Source organism: Pieris napi, chromosome 8, assembly GCF_905475465.1.
Source record: "Pieris napi chromosome 8, ilPieNapi1.2, whole genome shotgun sequence".
Classification (NCBI taxonomy): Eukaryota; Metazoa; Arthropoda; class Insecta; order Lepidoptera; family Pieridae; genus Pieris; species Pieris napi.
In genome coordinates, this window is record NC_062241.1 from 4,841,053 (window position 1) to 4,860,343 (window position 19,291).

At 32.7% G+C, this 19,291-nt stretch overlaps 1 protein-coding gene and 1 long non-coding RNA gene across 3 annotated transcripts in view; one reads left to right on the top strand and one right to left on the bottom strand.

Annotated features, from left to right (window-relative positions):
- LOC125051758 overlaps positions 1 to 16,719 on the top strand; it is a 36,861-nt gene extending 20,142 nt beyond the window's left edge. The window contains exons 2-8 of one of the 2 annotated variants that reach the window (XM_047652306.1): positions 11,289 to 11,411; positions 11,977 to 12,113; positions 12,889 to 13,195; positions 13,484 to 13,808; positions 14,314 to 14,488; positions 15,133 to 15,358; positions 15,782 to 16,719. In XM_047652306.1, the coding sequence (XP_047508262.1) occupies positions 11,289 to 11,411; positions 11,977 to 12,113; positions 12,889 to 13,195; positions 13,484 to 13,808; positions 14,314 to 14,488; positions 15,133 to 15,358; positions 15,782 to 16,407 (1,919 nt within the window). In that variant the 3' untranslated portion in view covers positions 16,408 to 16,719. Of the gene's footprint in view, positions 1 to 11,288; positions 11,412 to 11,976; positions 12,114 to 12,888; positions 13,809 to 14,313; positions 14,489 to 15,132; positions 15,359 to 15,781 lie in introns of both variants that reach the window. The other variant, XM_047652304.1, reaches the window with a different exon arrangement.
- Positions 16,720 to 17,657: 938 nt separating this feature from the next.
- LOC125051761 lies at positions 17,658 to 18,741 on the bottom strand. Its single transcript, XR_007117347.1, has 2 exons — positions 18,537 to 18,741; positions 17,658 to 18,141 (listed from the first exon to the last, which is right to left on the bottom strand). It is a non-coding gene; the product is annotated as an uncharacterized LOC125051761 (long non-coding RNA).
- Between the last annotated feature and the right edge of the window lie 550 nt (positions 18,742 to 19,291).

The window sequence follows — 19,291 nt, forward strand, 5'->3', positions numbered from 1 at the left end:
TAAAATTAAATTAACAAGATTGCTGAAGCTTCATCTACTCAAATAATTTTTTAATGGCAATATAAAACGTTAATTACTTCGTATTAATTCTTATTGTTTTTAATGTCAATATCTCATTTACATGAAGGCTTTACAAGTAGGTGACCAAGAAAATTTGAATTCTCAGAAGGCACTTTATATCAATAAGAAATGACATTATCATTTCCATAACGTTCTGCGCATTAATGTCACTGGAGCAGTGTGTCATTAAGCAAAAACATCGATTACTGGCTCAATTGGCCGATATATAGCTAGAGCGCGTATTAGCTATTATAATTCTAGATTTTGTAGCATAGGCAAATAAATATCTATAGGCTATAAAGGTCTAATAAGCAGTTGCAGAGCGGTGTGGCTTCGGCGAGCAACTGATGTCGCAGGTTTGAAACCCGCAGTGCACCAATGGACTCTCTGTCTGTCTATTTTAAAACAGGCTCGTACGGTGAAGAAGGAATCGTGAGGAAAAGCAGCATGCTATAGATCCAAAAAGTTATCCTTTTTTTGTCGGCAAAGTAGGGTCACCTACTTGCCTATTCAAAAAAAACAAATAATCACGAAATATATACAGAAGTTTAAGGCCCAGATACTAATTTGTTATTTTTTAAAAGTGCTTAAATATCTTATAATGATTCATAATCAGGGGGTGAAAATGTTAAAAAATATACGAAGACCTAGTTTTGTATAGATAGATAGATGATATAGATTGGTGAGCAGCTCTAGTCGCATACGCGTTGACGCGCGACATGGTACTTCACGTCCGTTTGACCGATCATAATCGAACACAACGTTTTGCCTTGCGTCTTTTGTACTTTTCGACTCATTTCTGGGGGTCTAGACACTAAGTATATATAACCATGTGTACCGATCTTGGTATGTTTTACAACTGTCTCCTTGAAAAATAAAATTTAAATGCAAACACTCGTTTGTAAACATGCATTCAATCGTAATACTTTTCTGTTCAGAGGAGTTGTTCGGACTAATACCTGCAGCTGAGTTTCATCATCGGACGTCAAAGCAGAATACAAAATCATCCGTATCACCTTGACGTCCGTCGTTCCACAACTGAGCGATTCTTAAGGCAATTTCTGCCGCGCACCACCACTATGTGGAATCAGCTGCCCATTGAAGCTTTTCCGAACCAATTTAGGGTCCTTCAAGAAAAAAGCGTACTAACTCTTGAAAGACCGGCAGCACGCTTGCGAGCCTTCTGGCAGTGCGAGTGTCCATTTTATCACTTAACATGAGGTGTGCCTCCTGCCCGTTTGCCTCCTGTAAAAAAAAAACTTAAGAAGGGCAACGGTATACAGTGCGACCCCCTCCACTTCAAACTATGTTCAAATAATCTCTACTGGCTCTATAAGGCCAATAAAGATGCGTTATTATAACAGCTCCTATAGGTATGGCGATTGCTTTTTTATTAATATAAAGCAACACTATAGACATTCTTACGTTATCCACAGCTTGTAGCCGCAAGGTGGTCGATTGAGACCATTTCGAAAGTTTATCGGCCTTGACGAATTGCTCACTTATATACGTGACCGCGGTTGACCATCTATGACATGCCCAACGCTTTTGGATATAAAACTATTTTAAATATCCACACGTAGGAATTTTGTAAAAAATCTTAAACGTTCAATGTTTTTTCCCGTGATCCTTGATTGTCTTGTTGCTTTAGTTAAATTATTGCGTGTGCATTTCGTTACTATTCTTGCTGTATTTACAAATAATATTCGTAGCAAGATATCGTAGTTTAGGAATGTAGTTTAGTGATGCTATAGTGATGCAAATGACTTTTATTCTGGGAGTTTAATTGTCGACATTATCGAAAGCGTTTCAAAAATATAAAACTGACACAGAAATGTGTCTGCTCTAGGTCCCATTGAGAAATTTCCAGTGTCCACCCTAGCAAAGGAATAGATAAAAATAAAGTAAGGTTTTTGTTATGTTCAGTCCGCTTTTAGCTTACTTTTAATTAATATCATAAAATATCAAATTTTATGTTTTATACCTTATTCATTGCTTACTTACGCAACCATATGTTAAATTTTGATAGCTTTACGCTTAACGATATGTGTATTATTGTCGTAAACACTTCCTATTATTAAAAAAAATCATAAATGTTAAGAAAACAAAGAAAAGCCATCTTTTTCTGTAGAGTAATTAATTAAACTAATTATGCTATTAACCATGAGATTAAAGGTTTGATTATTTCCGGTTTTTATCCGGTAATATCTGTTATTTGAGTAACATGTAAGAGATTATATAACTGTTTGCTCCTTAACCTTTATTTAATTAAACCTTGAATAAATGTTATACTATTTGCACGTTCAATCTGAAATATACGTGATATTATTTAACTAATTATACATTTAGTTCAATAAGAACTTTAATAACAATAATTGTAAAATTTTTGCCAGCAGCGGTTCGGTTCTTATTAATAAATTTAAGTTATACCATGTTATAATCGATACAATAGCTGGTCTTTTGCAAATCTAAAAACAATGATTAAAGTCGCACCTGCCCCTTTCGATCGATTTTGTTGCCCATCCTTAATCCAGATACAGTTAGTTATTATTTATTAACTTAATTTGTTAATATGTTTAACCTTCACAAATGGTCAATCAGAGTGATGAAAGACGGAAGTAATTTTAGCGTAATATTAATAACTTATTACTTACGAGTTAATGAAGAGAAAAGCCGTTTCTTGTTTTTCTTCTCTTTTATTTGATGGAACGACCTTAATGAAGTATATTTACTTTTCTTTTCTGAATTATCTCAAGTGGTAAAAGTTCTCTTATTCTATGTGAACATATCAATAGGGCTAAATATTAACCATCATTTCTTGGCATGTTAAGAATAAAATGAGGTCTCAAGAGTTCTGATAATTTACGAAAAACAGTTTAAAATGCATGGTATGTACGCAAGATGTGTCATTTTCGTATGTCACAGGAACAATCTAAAAAAAAAATTCTATTACCAGTAACGGTTTTGAACTGATTACTATTGACGCTGTTAATTTATATGCTCACTAGCCGTTTCGCGCCCGCTTTGCTGGACGAATTAAAATAAATTTTATGTTTCATTATTTTATTTTTTTCATATTTTTATTATTCTTCTTTTTAACTTCCCGCTAAGAAAATTGAAATATTTCGAAAATCGAGTTTTTAACAGATGTTGACGTTTTGCGGTTCTAGGAAGCCTCTTTTGTTTTTATTAGCGGGAAAAATTTTCATAAAAGTAAAACAGAAATAAAAAATGAAGGAACGTTGGAATTTAAAAAAAATAAATAGCCATAAACCATCTAGGAAAAATTTCGCATCGAATGGTGGTAGTTTCATGTCGATACGATCAGTGGTTTAAGCGTGAAAGAGCCTCAAACGAACACCATTTTCTTTTTATATATATAAAAGAAGATAGAAGAAGATATCACAGAGCTAATAAATTGAATGACAATGACAACTGACAGTAACGTAATTGCTCCGACATATAGAGTATGAGATATAAGCAAATACAAACACTTAGTAAATCTATATTATATACGTATATTATCTGAAATAAACATCAAAGTATAAAAAATAAATATGTCTTTAAATTATTAACATCTAATTATTTTTTATTACAATAAAATGACCTTAGCGATGTGAAAGTTTAACTGGTTAAAAATTATTTATAATATAAAATTGACTACCAATTTTATTGCTATTATGTCTGCAACTTCCTACAAAAGGAATACTTTTTTGGCAACGGAACATGCAACTACTAAATAAGTAGCTTTAGAATATATAATGGATCTATTGTTATTGTCATTAGTCACATGCATAATCAAACGATTGTTCCGTTCTGATCATCTATATAGAAACCATAAAAGGAAGAAACCTTGATGTCTTTTATATATTTTACCCAATAGTTCCTCTGTACGTCCGTGGCCCGCATCACTGAGGCCACACGCGATTTTAGTCATAATAACCACTAATTTGTATGTGGACCTTATAATTAATTTCTTACTAAGCTATAATTATCGTTTTTATCTTAAGATTTTTATGGTAGTAAAATCGTAAGCTTCCAACTTGCAGGAAGAAACAAAATATTCTGAATACTATATTACTACTACTATACTTCCGGTAAGAAAATAGTTGAGAGAGTCAATATAGTTGTTAACAAAATAATTGCGCCTGTCATATACATTTATTCTTTATCCTAAGTTTCTAGCTCGCACTGATTAAATTTTTGTTATAGATATATTTCTATTATAATGTTTAGGTAATCAAATTTAATGATCATAATAATATTAATTCCCGGTTTCACATCACATCATATAGTGAGAAACTTGTATGACAACAATATTAAATATATAAACATAACGCAACGGACTCACTTTCCATTTCGAAGTCCGGTTGAATGACCATTTCACACGATCGAAATACAGACCATATTAATACTGAAGTATGTTAAAATTAAATTAAAAATAATATGTTTATTTTTTAGTTGTTTTTGGAATATTTAAAAAGGAATCTGCCGATTAATTTAATAGACTACAGCTGACCCGGCAAACGTTGTTTTGCCACGTATAATATTTCTAGGAAACATTATTAAGTTCAATAGAAATAACTATCAACTATTTACTATACTAAAAAATAGGGGTTGATCGTATAGGAGTGAAAATTTAGGGTTGTATGTATTTTTGAATGCCAGATAATTAAAAAAAAAATTATATTATAATTTTTTTGGGATGGACACCCCTTATCACTTAAGGGTTTGAAAAATAGATAGTAGCCGATTCTCAGACTTAATGAATATGCATAAAAAAATTTCATAAGAATCGGTCGAGCCGTATCGAAGGAGTAGGTATGGGATCGAACATTGTGATACGATAATTATATATTAGATTAACTCTTGTTAATATAATAACCGGATTTACCTATTATAAACTATAGCTTGTGTATGATAGACCTTAATCTATATATATAAAAATGAAACCCGTTTTCCGTTGTCACGACATCACATGAAAACGGCTCGACCGATTTGTCTGATTTTTTTTTTGTTGTGTTTGTAATTGTCAGAAGAAGGTTCTTATAAAAGATAAAAATTGCGCGGAAAATTAGAAAATTCAAGAATACTTAACCACCATACAATTCGAACTTTTTGGTGTAACCTTATGGCGTTTGACATAACACAACATTGACAGAATGCGTGCTGCAAATATCGTCAGAGGATGTAAGAAAAATGAATATCGTTTAAAATAAATGCTTCGATCGGAGTTATTATATTGATAACCAGCGGACCCGACAGACGATGTCCTGTCTTAACTATGAATATTGATTTCAAATTGGATAATGAATTAAAAAATATTTCAGAAACAAAGTCTTTATTATTCTAATGCTTTGTGTTATACATCATTCTTTGTTTGTTTTTCATAGTTAAGACAGGACATCGTCTGTCGGGTCCGCTAGTTATTAATATAATTATTTTAATAATCTTGACATAAATCTATCCTGTACATAAAAATATATACCTAGGTGAAAAAATTTAAATTAGCCAGTCCCATTAGCAACTCAAGAAGTGAGTGTATTCGTTACAAACGTACAAAAATACAAATATTTCCTGTCTATAATATTATTTTAATTAGTATTTTTTGTATACAATATCTGCGTATAATTTTGATGATGTTATACTTCGGTTAATACTTTTTGTTTGTACGATCAATATTTCCATGATAAAAAAATTGTTATTTTCATAGTGTTAACATCATAACGCAAGATGTTTCAAAATTTGTCAAGACCTTTTACGAGAGGTCAAGAACACGTAATTTACATTAATTTTCACTTTAACTTCATTTACAAATAGCAACACTATTGCCTTAACACAAACTCCTTTATATAAACTCATTTTCCAATTCATATTGTTTCTTTTACTTTGTATTAAACAATTGTATATTTTATTGTAAATATTAATTGGGTTTGCTAAGGATTTCACTTTCGCTTTTTGTATAAGTTTATGTATAAACTATTCTAATGCTCGTTAGCGAAACAAATAAATAAATAAACTATAAACCAGTACCGTGTTCATTATTTTAAACTCTATATTAATCGTGAACGTAAAATCTATATGTGCTTGAATTTCTGCTTCTGTTTCTCTGCTGATATACTTTATACAAAAGTGAGCTAGCCTTCAATGCCGGACATACGTCTTTTATTTGTGATCTGCCGGATTCTTCTGGTTGTTTCTTTTTGACCGAACAAGTGTAGATTGCGCATATAGATAGACGAAATCTAAAGAAAACACTTTTTTACCGGATTGATGAATTGTTATAGATTTATAATTATTTCATTATGTAACCACGCAAGCTGTAAAGCACGCGAAACGTCGGACAAAAAATATTAATTATGTAAAATATTTATAAGTTTATAACAATACATAAGTTCAATCCGGTAAAAAAGTGTTTTCTTTAAATGTGTAAAAGTTAAAGACGATATCTATTGAAAATGGCACGCTTGACTTAGTTATCGGCGCTTTGATAACTTGGCTAAGCTAACAATGCTTATAATGCGTAATGTATTGTTAGAGTAAATAATACTGTTACATATGGGTTTATGTTCCATAATTTCGCCTGTCTCAACAAATCATATAAAAACAATAGCTCACTTAATGGTAATAGTCCATTGAATAGCAGGATTTCACGGCAATTTGCGATGCGCATTTGTTTCGCTGAGTAACCTAAGAAATGACAATTTATTTGTAGGTATAGCTTCTTAAATTTTTTATTAGAATATAGTATAATTTTTCTCATATAAATATAATAGTCAGAAAATAAATATTTATTTATTATGATATATGACACACAATATATAGTTATGAATTAGTCTGACTAAAATACTTTTTTATTATTACATTATAATACATGCTTAATTGGTAATATGTGCAATCGTATTGACCGTGTAACATTTACTAACAATTTTATTAATGCGTTAACGATATTTCTTTAGTTACCTACTTTGTATTTTTCTATGTATTTCCAAACATAAATTGCAACCTTCATTATAATATTTTATTAGGATATGTAAGATAAGACATCATATTCATTTATTGAAATGTTTTACGGAACATTTTAACCAAAATCGATGGCCATATACTTGATATTGCTATTTTTATATATATATAATTGAGCAAAAAACATTAAATATGGGTATTTATATTTTTCAACATAATTAAACCGTAAATTATTTCCGTGGACCTTGTTGTTGCGCCCTTTACAACAAGATTGATATCTCATAAATCTCATTTCGTAAATAATGTCGCTGTAGAAGAAGCAGTCAATTTCATTTCTCTCCTATTGGCTTGAAATAGGTAAAAACAAAAAAGAGCTGTGAAGTATATCTTCTTCTTATTCTCTATTACTGGAGGTTGGCCGTCAGTATCTTGAAGCGTGTCTTGTCCTGTGCCAGATGCAGCAACTCTTGCGCAGTTGCCATGATTTCTTTCTCTTACCACCACGCCGCTTACCCTGGATTTTACCCATTAATTGAAGGAGGTGGTAGCGGTCATGGCGCAACACGTGGCCCATGTGAAGTATATAAAAACATATTATGTCAATTGATTGTCCCTGAGGCTTTATTAATAAACCTCACTCGTCACTATAAGTTAACGTAAATGTAGCATATGTTATTTTATTATTAAAACACCAAGTAAATTTACGCAAAGGTATGCCTTTCTCCAAAGCATCCGGCTGGGAGTGGCCTCTGAATCACATTTGGCTGGCTACTGTGACGGTCAGTGACCGGTGAAAGTGATGTCATATAGTTTTTGACATCTATTATTATTTAATTACTTGCTCACAACGTTAGCAGTCAATCGATACACTAGTGTGTATCGATGTGTGGGTGTTCCTAGAGTCTCTTACACTAATTAATATAAAATTACTACCAAAAAGAAGCCGTATTGTTATTGTTTTTTCCATATGAGTGGATGACTGATATAACAGCAAAAAATAAGTATAAAACTCAATGCGATAAAAATTCTAATCTAAAAAGTTAAACGTAAATTAACCTAATTAAGACTGGTTCATGTGGGACTTAATAATTTTCAAAGCGCTAGCTAGCACTTCCGCATTTACATAAATAGGTAATTTAGAGACAGGTACTGAAGAAAGATTTAAATAATGGGGCATAGTAGTATCTCTACAAATGTAGTAAAGAAAAACTTTCTTCTCTTTACTTATTTATTAATATTGTTCTTCCATTCTCTATCTGAGAGTTTATGGTCAAAAATAATTTAATAAAAAATAATCTGCCCACGTCGATCATCTCTTAAAGACGCCGTAGTTATGTTTTTATGTTAGAAACAACAAAAGTCGTATAACCGAAACTATTGCCCACAAAGGCGATTTAACCTTTTATAGAATAACAGTAGGTGTAAGTTTTGTACAGGACGAAGAGAAATCTAGGCCATGTTGCATCCTGTAACGTTGCATAACGCACGATTATTAAATAGTCTATTAGAAAACGCTAATTACAATGTAATTTGCTGAATTATTAGCTTTATTTGGTGATCTGAACAAGATTATTATTTTATTAGACACGTTTCCAGGAACCGTTAATCGTAGTTTGTGTTGCACACTCCCTCGAGAAGGGTGAGCTTAGACCCGTTCGGGGCATATGCCCCCTTCGGGTGGTGTTTGTGTTTATGTTTGTTTGTTTATGTCATTCAAGCGTATAAGCTCACGCATACCTATTAACAAGGCCAAGCTTTCAATTAACATGATTTATGTAACAATAGAACTATCAAGATAATAAAATTACCGTAAAACGGTCACAGTGTCAAGTCACTGACGATAAAATTTATTATAGTATTAAAAATAAATTACACTAGTACGCATGATTGATAACAAAAAGTAGACTATTGGTGACTTTCTTGATGAGGGACGCCGCGCCGGTTGGTAGCAGTGCCGGTTTAAGACGGTTGGGCATGGCGAAGACTGCACAAAGTTATTACTTTCAGGTTAGGTATGGTAAAGGTCGTAGTAGTGACCCGTGACATTATTTCAAGCAAGATCCATAAATTCGTTTAAAAAAATTAATCCAACTCCATACATACTAAGAAATCTATTTGTTATTTCTATTAGTCTTGTATAAACAAAATAAATGTATTCAACAATATGTATTTAATTTATTATTATACGGGATATGACGATCAAAGCAAAATAAAAAGATTAATGCAAATAATAATGAATGAATGAAATATTTAAGCAAAGGTTCACCGACTACCAAAGTTCATGGTGGGCGTCTAACATAACATTATAAAAAACGAACGGGTTAATTGTTTAAATTAATTTACCGACACAAATCGCAATTGCTAACCTTTTTGTAATTTTACTTAGATCGTATCTAACAGTAATTGTCGTTATTCTTTTGTTTATAAATTCATTTAGCACATGCAAGAACTTAATAATATAGTTAAACAATGTAGGGTATCATTAGAATAACTGTTACAAAATCTTAAATATGATAAACCTTTTAGCATTGATCCATTGGCGTTGCATAGAGATGTGGGGTCTCTTAGCACTGCATTTACCATGGAGTGTGTTCAGAGGAGTTGCTCGATATAATAGCTGCAGCTGAATTCATCATCGGCCGTCGAAACAGAATACAAACTCCTCCCGTATCACCTCGACGTCCGCACGTTCCAAAATTAAACGTTATTTAAGGCAGTTTTTGCCGCGCAACCACCACTATGTGCAACCAGTTACCCAAATATTTCTGAAGCAATTTGACTTAGGGTCCTTCAAGGAAAGAGCGTACCAATTATTAAAAGGCCGGCTACGCACTCGCGAGCCCTCTGGCATTGAGTGTCCTTGTTAATTATTATTATTTACCATCAGGTGAGTCTCCTGCCCGTTTGCTCTCTGTTCTATAAAAAAGCAGCGTAATGATTTTCTGGATTAACCTGTTGTTAAGCCAAAATCGTAATGAATATGTTCATATTGTTTTATTTAATTTACAGACGTATTAATAATACTTACGATATGCCACACAATAGTTACTATTATTTCAACCACCTGTTCTATAACAGTCACTTGACTGTATTCTATTCACTAGTCTAGTCGACAAGTTGAAAATGGAACAAAATAGAGATACTGCCCTTAAAATTATGTGCGATACCTCATTGGATCCGGAATGATGTCTAGAAAAATTTGCTAAAAGCGTGTATTAGCACATAAAAAATTGCAAAAGTTATACACAATTAAAGATGAAAAAAAAATGTAATTTAGTTTTTTGCCAATATTTAATAAACTATTAATATTTAAGAAATTTCATTTTTGTTTAAGTAAAAAAATTGTTATAAACAAAGTATAAATATTTCTTTAACTTTTATGGCACGATCTTGTTAAGTATGTATGTAAGAAAGGCTCTACGAAGCGAAATATTTTTACGACCATTATTTAAACATTTTTTTTCACTTACAATTAAGACGGTCGTTCGAGAAAATTTCGTTAGTTAACAATTGTTTAACTTGTTGAAAAATTAACTTTAAGTAAAATTTTCAACGGGAATAAATTATTTATAGTGTTCAGAACACACCATAATTTTTTCAAATTTAAAAAAAAAATATTCAACACCTTAAATAAATTAATTAATGTGCCGTAGTCGCTTTTGACGCCACGCGCGAATCCTAAAAATGTCACGCGTAGACCTATTTTCAGCGTTAAATTAAAACTATAAATAATGGAGATAGAGTTCCGAGAGTATAGAGTTTTTTATTGGAAATTTCCTCCTCTTTTAGAATCTTTTCTTAAATATTAATAGTTTATTAAATATTGGCAAAAAACTAAATTACATTTTTTTTCATCTTTAATTGTGTATAACTTTTGCAATTTTTTATGTGCTAATACACGCTTATAGCACATTTTTTTAGACATCATTCCGGATCCAATGAGGTATCGCACATAATTTTAAGGGCAGTATCTATATTTTGTTCCATTTTTTACTTGTCGACTAGACTACACAGGCAATAGAATTGACAATAGTTACAAGTGTAAAACCGATTGATAAGAAAAAAGTTTGTTTCGAGTAATAATCGAGGAATAATTAATTGCCACGAAGATCATAACAGTTCTCCTATCATATATTTCTATTACTATTTTTCAGTGCATGTATAATGAAACGTTAATTATATTCTCTTTTGTTTGTTAAACTTACCCCGGTAAAATCCTTATGGTTTTTGTCTGTGTTATTATTATATTTTTTTAATTATTTCAGATGTAGTGACGCCGCTCTGCGTACTGGAATCAGATTTTGGCTTCAAAATAAACTGCGCCTTCAAGAAATCGGGTCTCTTCAGAGTACGGAATCTTGGTGGAGTTAAAGCACACGCTAGTTTAGGTAATATGTTATTTTTGTTAGACGCATAAGTCATAACTTGTAAGTTGACAGTTGCCAAAACTCGAGCCTTATTTTTCGTCTATGTGTCAACTATATACTTTTAAAATTATTAAAGCTTCCTGAGCATTTATGACTCATCTACTCTACTAGGTATATAAAAATAAGTCGGGTTTTCCTTCCTGACGCTATAACTCAAGAACGCACGAACCGATTTCCACAGTTTTGCATTCGTTGGAAAACCCGTGAGGTTTATAGCAAAGAAAATTCAGGAAAAATTTCAACAGAAAAGCGGGATCACCAAACGAAATGTTACATAAAACGATCTGGTGGCGAAACGGAGTTCGCCGAGTTTGCTAGTTATTAATATTCATTTAAAGCTCCTAAATTCCGATAACACCATTATACTAAAATACTATCTTATATGGCCTGCAACATATTTAATTACAGAAATGCAATTATCAAACAAACTTTCTATACACATTTAATTTTACAATATATGATTGAGCATTAAATGAATATCCTGCCATATCGAATACGACTTATATTATATCGTTTAATATTTCAGGTTTCAGTTTTGGTGACGAACTTGGTTTTGACCAGTCCTTAACCAACCAGGATCCGAGTCGAAGAAGATCTGTAAGTTTAAAGAATGGAGCACCAAATATCCTTGTGGATACTACAAATAGACCTGCTAAGCAAGAGGTAAATATTTTTGTAAATACTAAAATTACTAAAAAATTTATAAATGTAAGACATTTTTGGTATTTTTGTCTTAATGTTAACTAATGATATATTGTACTATTGAGAACGGTTCGGTGGACGTTGTAAGCCCTAAAATTGAGGGCGTAACTAATAAATAAAATGGTCAAAAATGAAATCAAAGTGCGTCTAGCATAACCCAAGGAAAAACAAAAAAAGTAAATCAAGTCTGACGATCGGTCTAGTTTAAATATTATTTATATCATCCTCATGAAAATTTTTAAAATAAAGAAAAATATTCTTACGATAATGTTATATCAATCTAACGAGTACGTTACATGTTTCTTGTTGCTTCTACACAAACATTTAAGTATTGTTCTTATATTGAATCTATTTTAGTTTATAATATCGGATAACAAGACAGCGCGTCATAAATACTAATACAAATCTCAAGCACAAAATAACTTAGGTATAATTTTTATAAAGATATAACATATTATATTTTTATTATATATATATATATATATATATAAATATTAACATATTTATTTAGTTTTCATTTTACATAAGTGGTTAAATATTTTCCACGTATAGATATATGATTCACGATAGAGTATGTGGTCACAACACAGAGATATCCCCAGTCTGGGACTAGCGCCCGTATGATAATATGGTAATATTTCTACGGAAAATTAGTATTTTAAAATCTTGCTTGTTTTAAAAAGAAATGATTACTAGACGTTTATATTTAACCTTATTAATGATTTTTTATTTTCAGAAACGGGGCAAACAGAACAGGATTATGATGCGGCCGGTACCTCAACCAGGTCGCCCTAATCAAGCGGCTATGAATAAACTAAGTACTTTGCACAAACGTGTCACAACCACCATGCAACCAATCATCGTTTCTGGACCAATTGGCCCGAACAGGGCACAACCAACAATCACTATGGCAAAGCCAATGGCCATGGGGGTACCCGCTTTCAAACCGCTACCCCCTAAAGAAGAAACTCTCAAAGTTCTACCCATCGCAACAAGAAAAACTTTCTCGCCACTAGATGTACCCCAAGGAATGACGTATGAAAGTGAGAATAAACCAATTTTACATGATAATGTATCTAAAATGGTATCACAAATGCGCATCAAACCCACCAAATCGGTTAATCCATTCGTACCCATGCCAGCACCGAATCAGCGGTTTTCCCCCATTTCTAACATACCATCAACTTACAACCCCACTTCTAACTTACCATCAAACTTTAACCCCACTTCTAACTTACCATCAAACTTTAACCCCACTTCTAACTTACCATCAAACTTTAACCCTTCTTATAGCATACCAGCCACCTTTAATCCCGCTTCTAATTTTATAGACCCAGTCTCCCACCAAGTGCAAGATTTGGCATACAATACTAAGAAAGTTGACGATTATAACAGCATAAGTGGATATAGCGATGATACGACATTAAAGCTAAATAAGGAAGATATAAATACTAAAATCGCTGAAATTGCAAAAGCTGGAAATATTTCTATGGAAGCAGTAGAAGCGGCGATAGCGTTGAGGCAACAGCAGTTGTTAAATAAATACGCGAATATTCAAATACCAACAACAACGACGACTTCAGAGCCCCCTGTTGTTTTTGAGTTAGAACCGGAACCGGAAATCATCGTTGCGCCACCACCACAGAAACCTAAGAGGTACCTCTATAGTAGTCCTAATAAAATTCAATTTAATGAATACTAATCTTAAAAAAGTCTGATTAGTTTATATGTAAACATTTTTAGCATCAAGAAATTGGCATCAAGTATTTAGTGTTTTATTTTATTATAAAAAATTAACTAAAACATTGGGAATCAAATTAAACTCACCATCTTTTACTTCTTCCCATTCACACCGCCGGTATTTGATGAATAAATAAGTTTATTTTTTAATGAATTTAAAAGTAACCACGAAAAAATGGTAGTTTATTTCAATTTAATTTAACGATATAAACAGTACTTAACATTTATGCATTTTCTTAACTAGTAGTATCATGCGTAATTATATAACTATTGTATACATTTATGGCCCTACACCATCCGAACGGTTTTGACTTGTACTAATAGATAGCGCTATATTTACACAAGACTATATGTAGTTTTAGTTGTATCCGATAGATGCCGCTATAGTGAATGGTGCATATAATTTTTTTTTTCTATTCAGGAACCCAACGTTAGGGAAAGTAATGAATGCCCCAAGAGAGTATTATCCTGTTGGTTACGAGAAGAACTTTGATGACCACTTCCAGTCCAAGGTGGACCTTCCTGACACCAACTTCCACTGTGGGGACCAGAAGTACTTCCCTGGATTGTATGGAGATGAGAACCTTGGTTGTATGGTAAGATTTTGTCTTTGATTTTCTTATTTGGTGATTACGTCAACAGTAATTATTTACTTTATACACATATTACACACACATTGTCTATGCTTGAAAACGAAATTCATTTTCGAGGATTCTTACTAAAACTGAATACGTTTATGTACCTACTATATTTTTGAGAACTTTTGCTAACAAGAGGAAGGGGTGGGGGGGGATAAATTTCAGTAAATCTGCTCACGTAATAATTGATTATTGAACGTATGGCTATGTTGGTGCGGCTATAAATAAATAATAAATAGGTACATCATAACACTGGTACTAAGGGTACAAGTCATACTTTTATTTTCACCGAATATGTTTTGGGTTCTACCATTTCTATTTATATAGACTACTATCATTGGCTATTGTTTCGTGTATGTTTAATAGTTTTTTTAATAATTGTTTAACTTAATAAAATAAAAAGCCCTGTGTTTCTCCTAAAAATAGTTACAATTATTTAATATAATTTTCTTAAAATATGAGTTGAAGGCCTTCTCTTATAAGAGCCAGTCCTTTGATTGGGCCTCCCTATATTAGATTTTCCATTCATCTTGCACGATGTCAAATATGTCTAAATTCATATAAAAAAGCCTTAAGTTCTTATATCAGAATTATGTTTCCAGGTGTTCCACGTTTGTGCATTAACAGACGATGGACTGGTAATGAAATCTTTCCTCTGCCCGGAGTCCACTCTCTTCGACCAAACCATTCTTAAATGCAACTGGTGGTTCTACGTCGACTGCAAGAACACCGCTTCCTTATATGACACTAATATACCTGTATCTAAAAGTTATCAGCTGATGAAAGCGCTGACATTCTTCAGCTCGTATAAGAAGGAAATTGAGGATGGTATGTTTTTATAAATTTTGTAATTTTTACATAAAGAAATTGGGATCTTGAACGCTCCGTAACGTAACGTCCCCTTACGTAACGTTAAGGGAGGGGGGGGGGGGGGTTACGTAACGTTATGGTGCGTTACATGGGGGGAGGGAGCTTCTAAAATCTTTAAAAATTGCGTTACGTAATACTTGAACGCTCCCAAAGGCAATATAATCTGAAAATTCATTTGATGATTATTCAATTTATCGAAACGGCGGTTCGTTCCTCCGCTATACAATAATTATATAAGCTAACTTGACAATTGTTTTGGCTAAATATCTTATAGACAAATTAATAAACTAACATGTTATCAAAAACGTCATAATCGAATTTGCTAGGCTTTTAGTCATATATTGGGTCACAGTATATATTTAACTACTATGTATATTCCAGGTCATCCAACGAATCCAGAAGACGTCGGCGGCATCAAAGATGCAATAACCATTCTAGAAAACCATGATTTAAAAACATCCGATACAGAAAAAGTAGAAATTATAACTCCATCACCGACACCAATCATTGACGAAAGACATAATAAAAGAGAAGAAATGGCACCAGTCTATCGTGGGAATAGAAAATTAAATAATACAAGAGATACAAATGACTTCAGATTAATTACAGTAGGAGCCGGAATCAATTTTAATTCCACAAAAAAATCAGAAAGACGAAGACTTGCATATAGGTTTAATAGAAATTCTACGACTACAGCAATCCCTTCTTCTACTGAAACAACAACAGTAGAAGAAAAGCCAAAAGAAAATCCAAGTGTTGAAAAAGAAGAAAAGTTAACAGACCAAATAGAATCGGATACATTATTAAAGGAAGCGGAAACCGCAGCGCCAGTAAGGAGATTTTATAGATCAAGCGCGGAGAAGGAAATAGCTATAATTAATAATGAGAAAGTTCAAATTGTTAGACCAACTCAAATTAGATCTACGTCTATACTAGATGAAGCGGTGTTAGGCAAATCGTATGCGCGGTTTAAAAGGGATGTCTTAAGAATACCTCATAGTCTATAGTCCAAATAGGTAAATTTTAGTGTCATATAACTTATTTATTTTCTTGATAGGGAGCTGGTCGTTTACTGTTAGATATTTTGGCTTTTGTATTTAGACTTTTTTTAGCCATAGACATAACATTTATTACAAACGAAAACACACACACATAAACACACAAAATAACAATACTTAAAAAAAAAATAAGACATTTTAATTTCCCAAAAAAATTTTTTAAATTTGAACTCTATATTTAGACCTTATATTTTAGTAGTTGATTTAAATGTTTGGTCTGTGGGTGAAATCATCAAATCATTCATTTAAAAAATCGAGGCACGATATTTATTCTTCTTTGTTTCAATCTAAGCCCTTTATTAAATACCTCTCTAAATCCATAATGGATGTTCTTTAGAGATTCAGAAGCACCAAATACCTTGAAGAAGGTAATTTTTAATTTAAATAAGAATTTCCCTTCGCTAGAAATATGTTCACGACTAGCTCTTTAGACTATTGAGATAAGTATCAAATGTACTGACTTAACATAGTTGCTCAATATATACTTTAGTTGAGGTTTCAGTCAAGTGATATTACGGTGTTTTAGTTGTTAGAATATAAACTTGTTTCCTAATGTTTTTTATTTCTTTAATCCCTTATTAAAATAATATTCAGTCTGAACCGTTTTAACTATCCCTAGATATAATAGCGTAAAAACAATTTGATATATATACGAGAGTACTTTAAATGTTAGGATTATGAATCAGTTTTTATGGAGATACTTAAGCCGGTTGTAGACCGAAAACTAAGCTATGCCAAGCAAGCTAGGCTAAGCTAAGCTAGAAATAAATAGCGTGCACACCAACAGCTAAGCCAAAGCTCAGTCAGTGTTGCGTAGTTCAATTAGACGGTCGTCGCCAAGAACACTGGACAGCACTGGCGAAGGACGTGCAAAGGGTGTGCTGGGTAGCGGGAGGGGCTTAGCTTAGCTCGTGTAGCTGCTCATAGGCATAGACAACTAACTTAGCTTCGAATATTTTAGTTACCTCACATAGTTCGCATAGATTGCGGTCTGCACACAAGTATGGAAAACTGCGTCAGCTATGCGAGCTACGCTAAACTAACTTAGCTCTTGGTCTGCAACCCGTATTAAAACTCTATCATAACTGAATTAAGCAAAGAAATTGATAAATGACAACACAATTCTTTCAAATAGGAAATTTGCATCTATGCTATACACTATGTATTCCAGAAAGGTGATAAGGCAATAATAAACACCATCAATGTGAAATTTTATTCAAAACAAAACTGAATAATTATTTCTTAGTTGATTTCAAAAGGCATCTCAGAAACTTTTCACAAAACAGCGGCCCACACGCAATTAGGCCTACTGCTGCTATCGCAGACGCGCAACTCATGCAAATCATTATTAAAACTAGTATTTTTATCAGAACATTAGAAACTAAAACGATTTACGATACTAAAGATAAAAACGTTTAAGACGGTGTAAATGGAGTTTCAATAATCATACCACAAGAGTAGATGATATAAATGATAAAGTACAAGAGAACTAATAGCTAGATATTTATCAATACGGCATTCCGCAGTCAGGACAGATAGGATTTGTAGGGCAGGAACACTTGCGCTCGAACAATCCACGGGTACAGAGCGGTAGGCAAATAACTAAAGTTGCGACGCTCACTAGACTTAAGAGCGATACACAAAACATATGAGGCCACGCCGCTCAGTCCCACTTGGAGGATCCTGAAAAAGTACAATATGGTAGAATTCCAGATTTATTAGGAAATTAATACTAATTGAAACCACGTTTTTTCTCAATCTTTTAGGATCATTGTCGTGTGATTAATCAAAAATATACCTTACAAGTATACATCATCGGTACAATGTATTGAACATATTTTGCATATCGGATTTTGTCAGGCATTCGTATTTGTCATTCATCAATGGATTTAATTTTTAATATTTTACTTATTGTGTACCTGTTCACTAATGATATTACGTATACAGTATTCATGTTCCAAGTATATTCTTGGTAGGTACTAAAAATTAACAAGGCCAGCTTTTCGACTAAATTCTTACTATTTTAAGCAGCGAATATCCCAATGAACAGAACACTAGTAGTATGTGGGAATACTTACGCAGTGTACCTGCTGTACTTCTAGGGATTCAGTTTGATTTCTTTTATAAACCAAATGATAATCCTGAAAGTAGGATTATTCGTGCACAATTCCACAATAATTTTACAGTCATATTGTTTAAAATTTTACAAAAAAATATTTTGACGCCAAATTGACGCTGTAATTTAAAACCCTAAAACTTTTTCTTATTTTAAATAAGAAACAAGTTGTCATTTTTTTCATAAATACTCTATTGTATGAAGTCTATAATAAATAGAATACGTTCACGAAGGTTATATAAATTCATCAAAATACTACTGCATATAAAATTGTTCTGTCTAGCTTCGAATATTATGAATATTTTTTACATACCTAAAGAGCATCATATTCTGCTGCGTATTTTCATGTAATTTTAGTTTATAACGCCTATCCGGTATAAAGCCGGTTGCAGACCGAAAACTAAGCTATGCCAAGGCTAAACTAAGCTATGCCAAGCAAGCTAGGCTAAGCTAAGCTAGAAATAAATAGCGTGCACACCAACAGCTAAGCCAAAGCTCAGTCAGTGTGGCGAAGGATGTGCAAATGGTGTGCGGGGTAGCGGGAGGGGCTTAGCTTAGCTCGTGTAGCTGCGCATCGGCATACACAACTAAATTAGCTTCGCATATTTTAGTTAGCTCACATAGCTTAGTTCGCATAGTTTGCGGTCTGCACACAAGTATGGAAAACTGCGTCAGCTATGCGAGCTAAGCTAAACTAACTTAGCTTAGCTCTTGGTC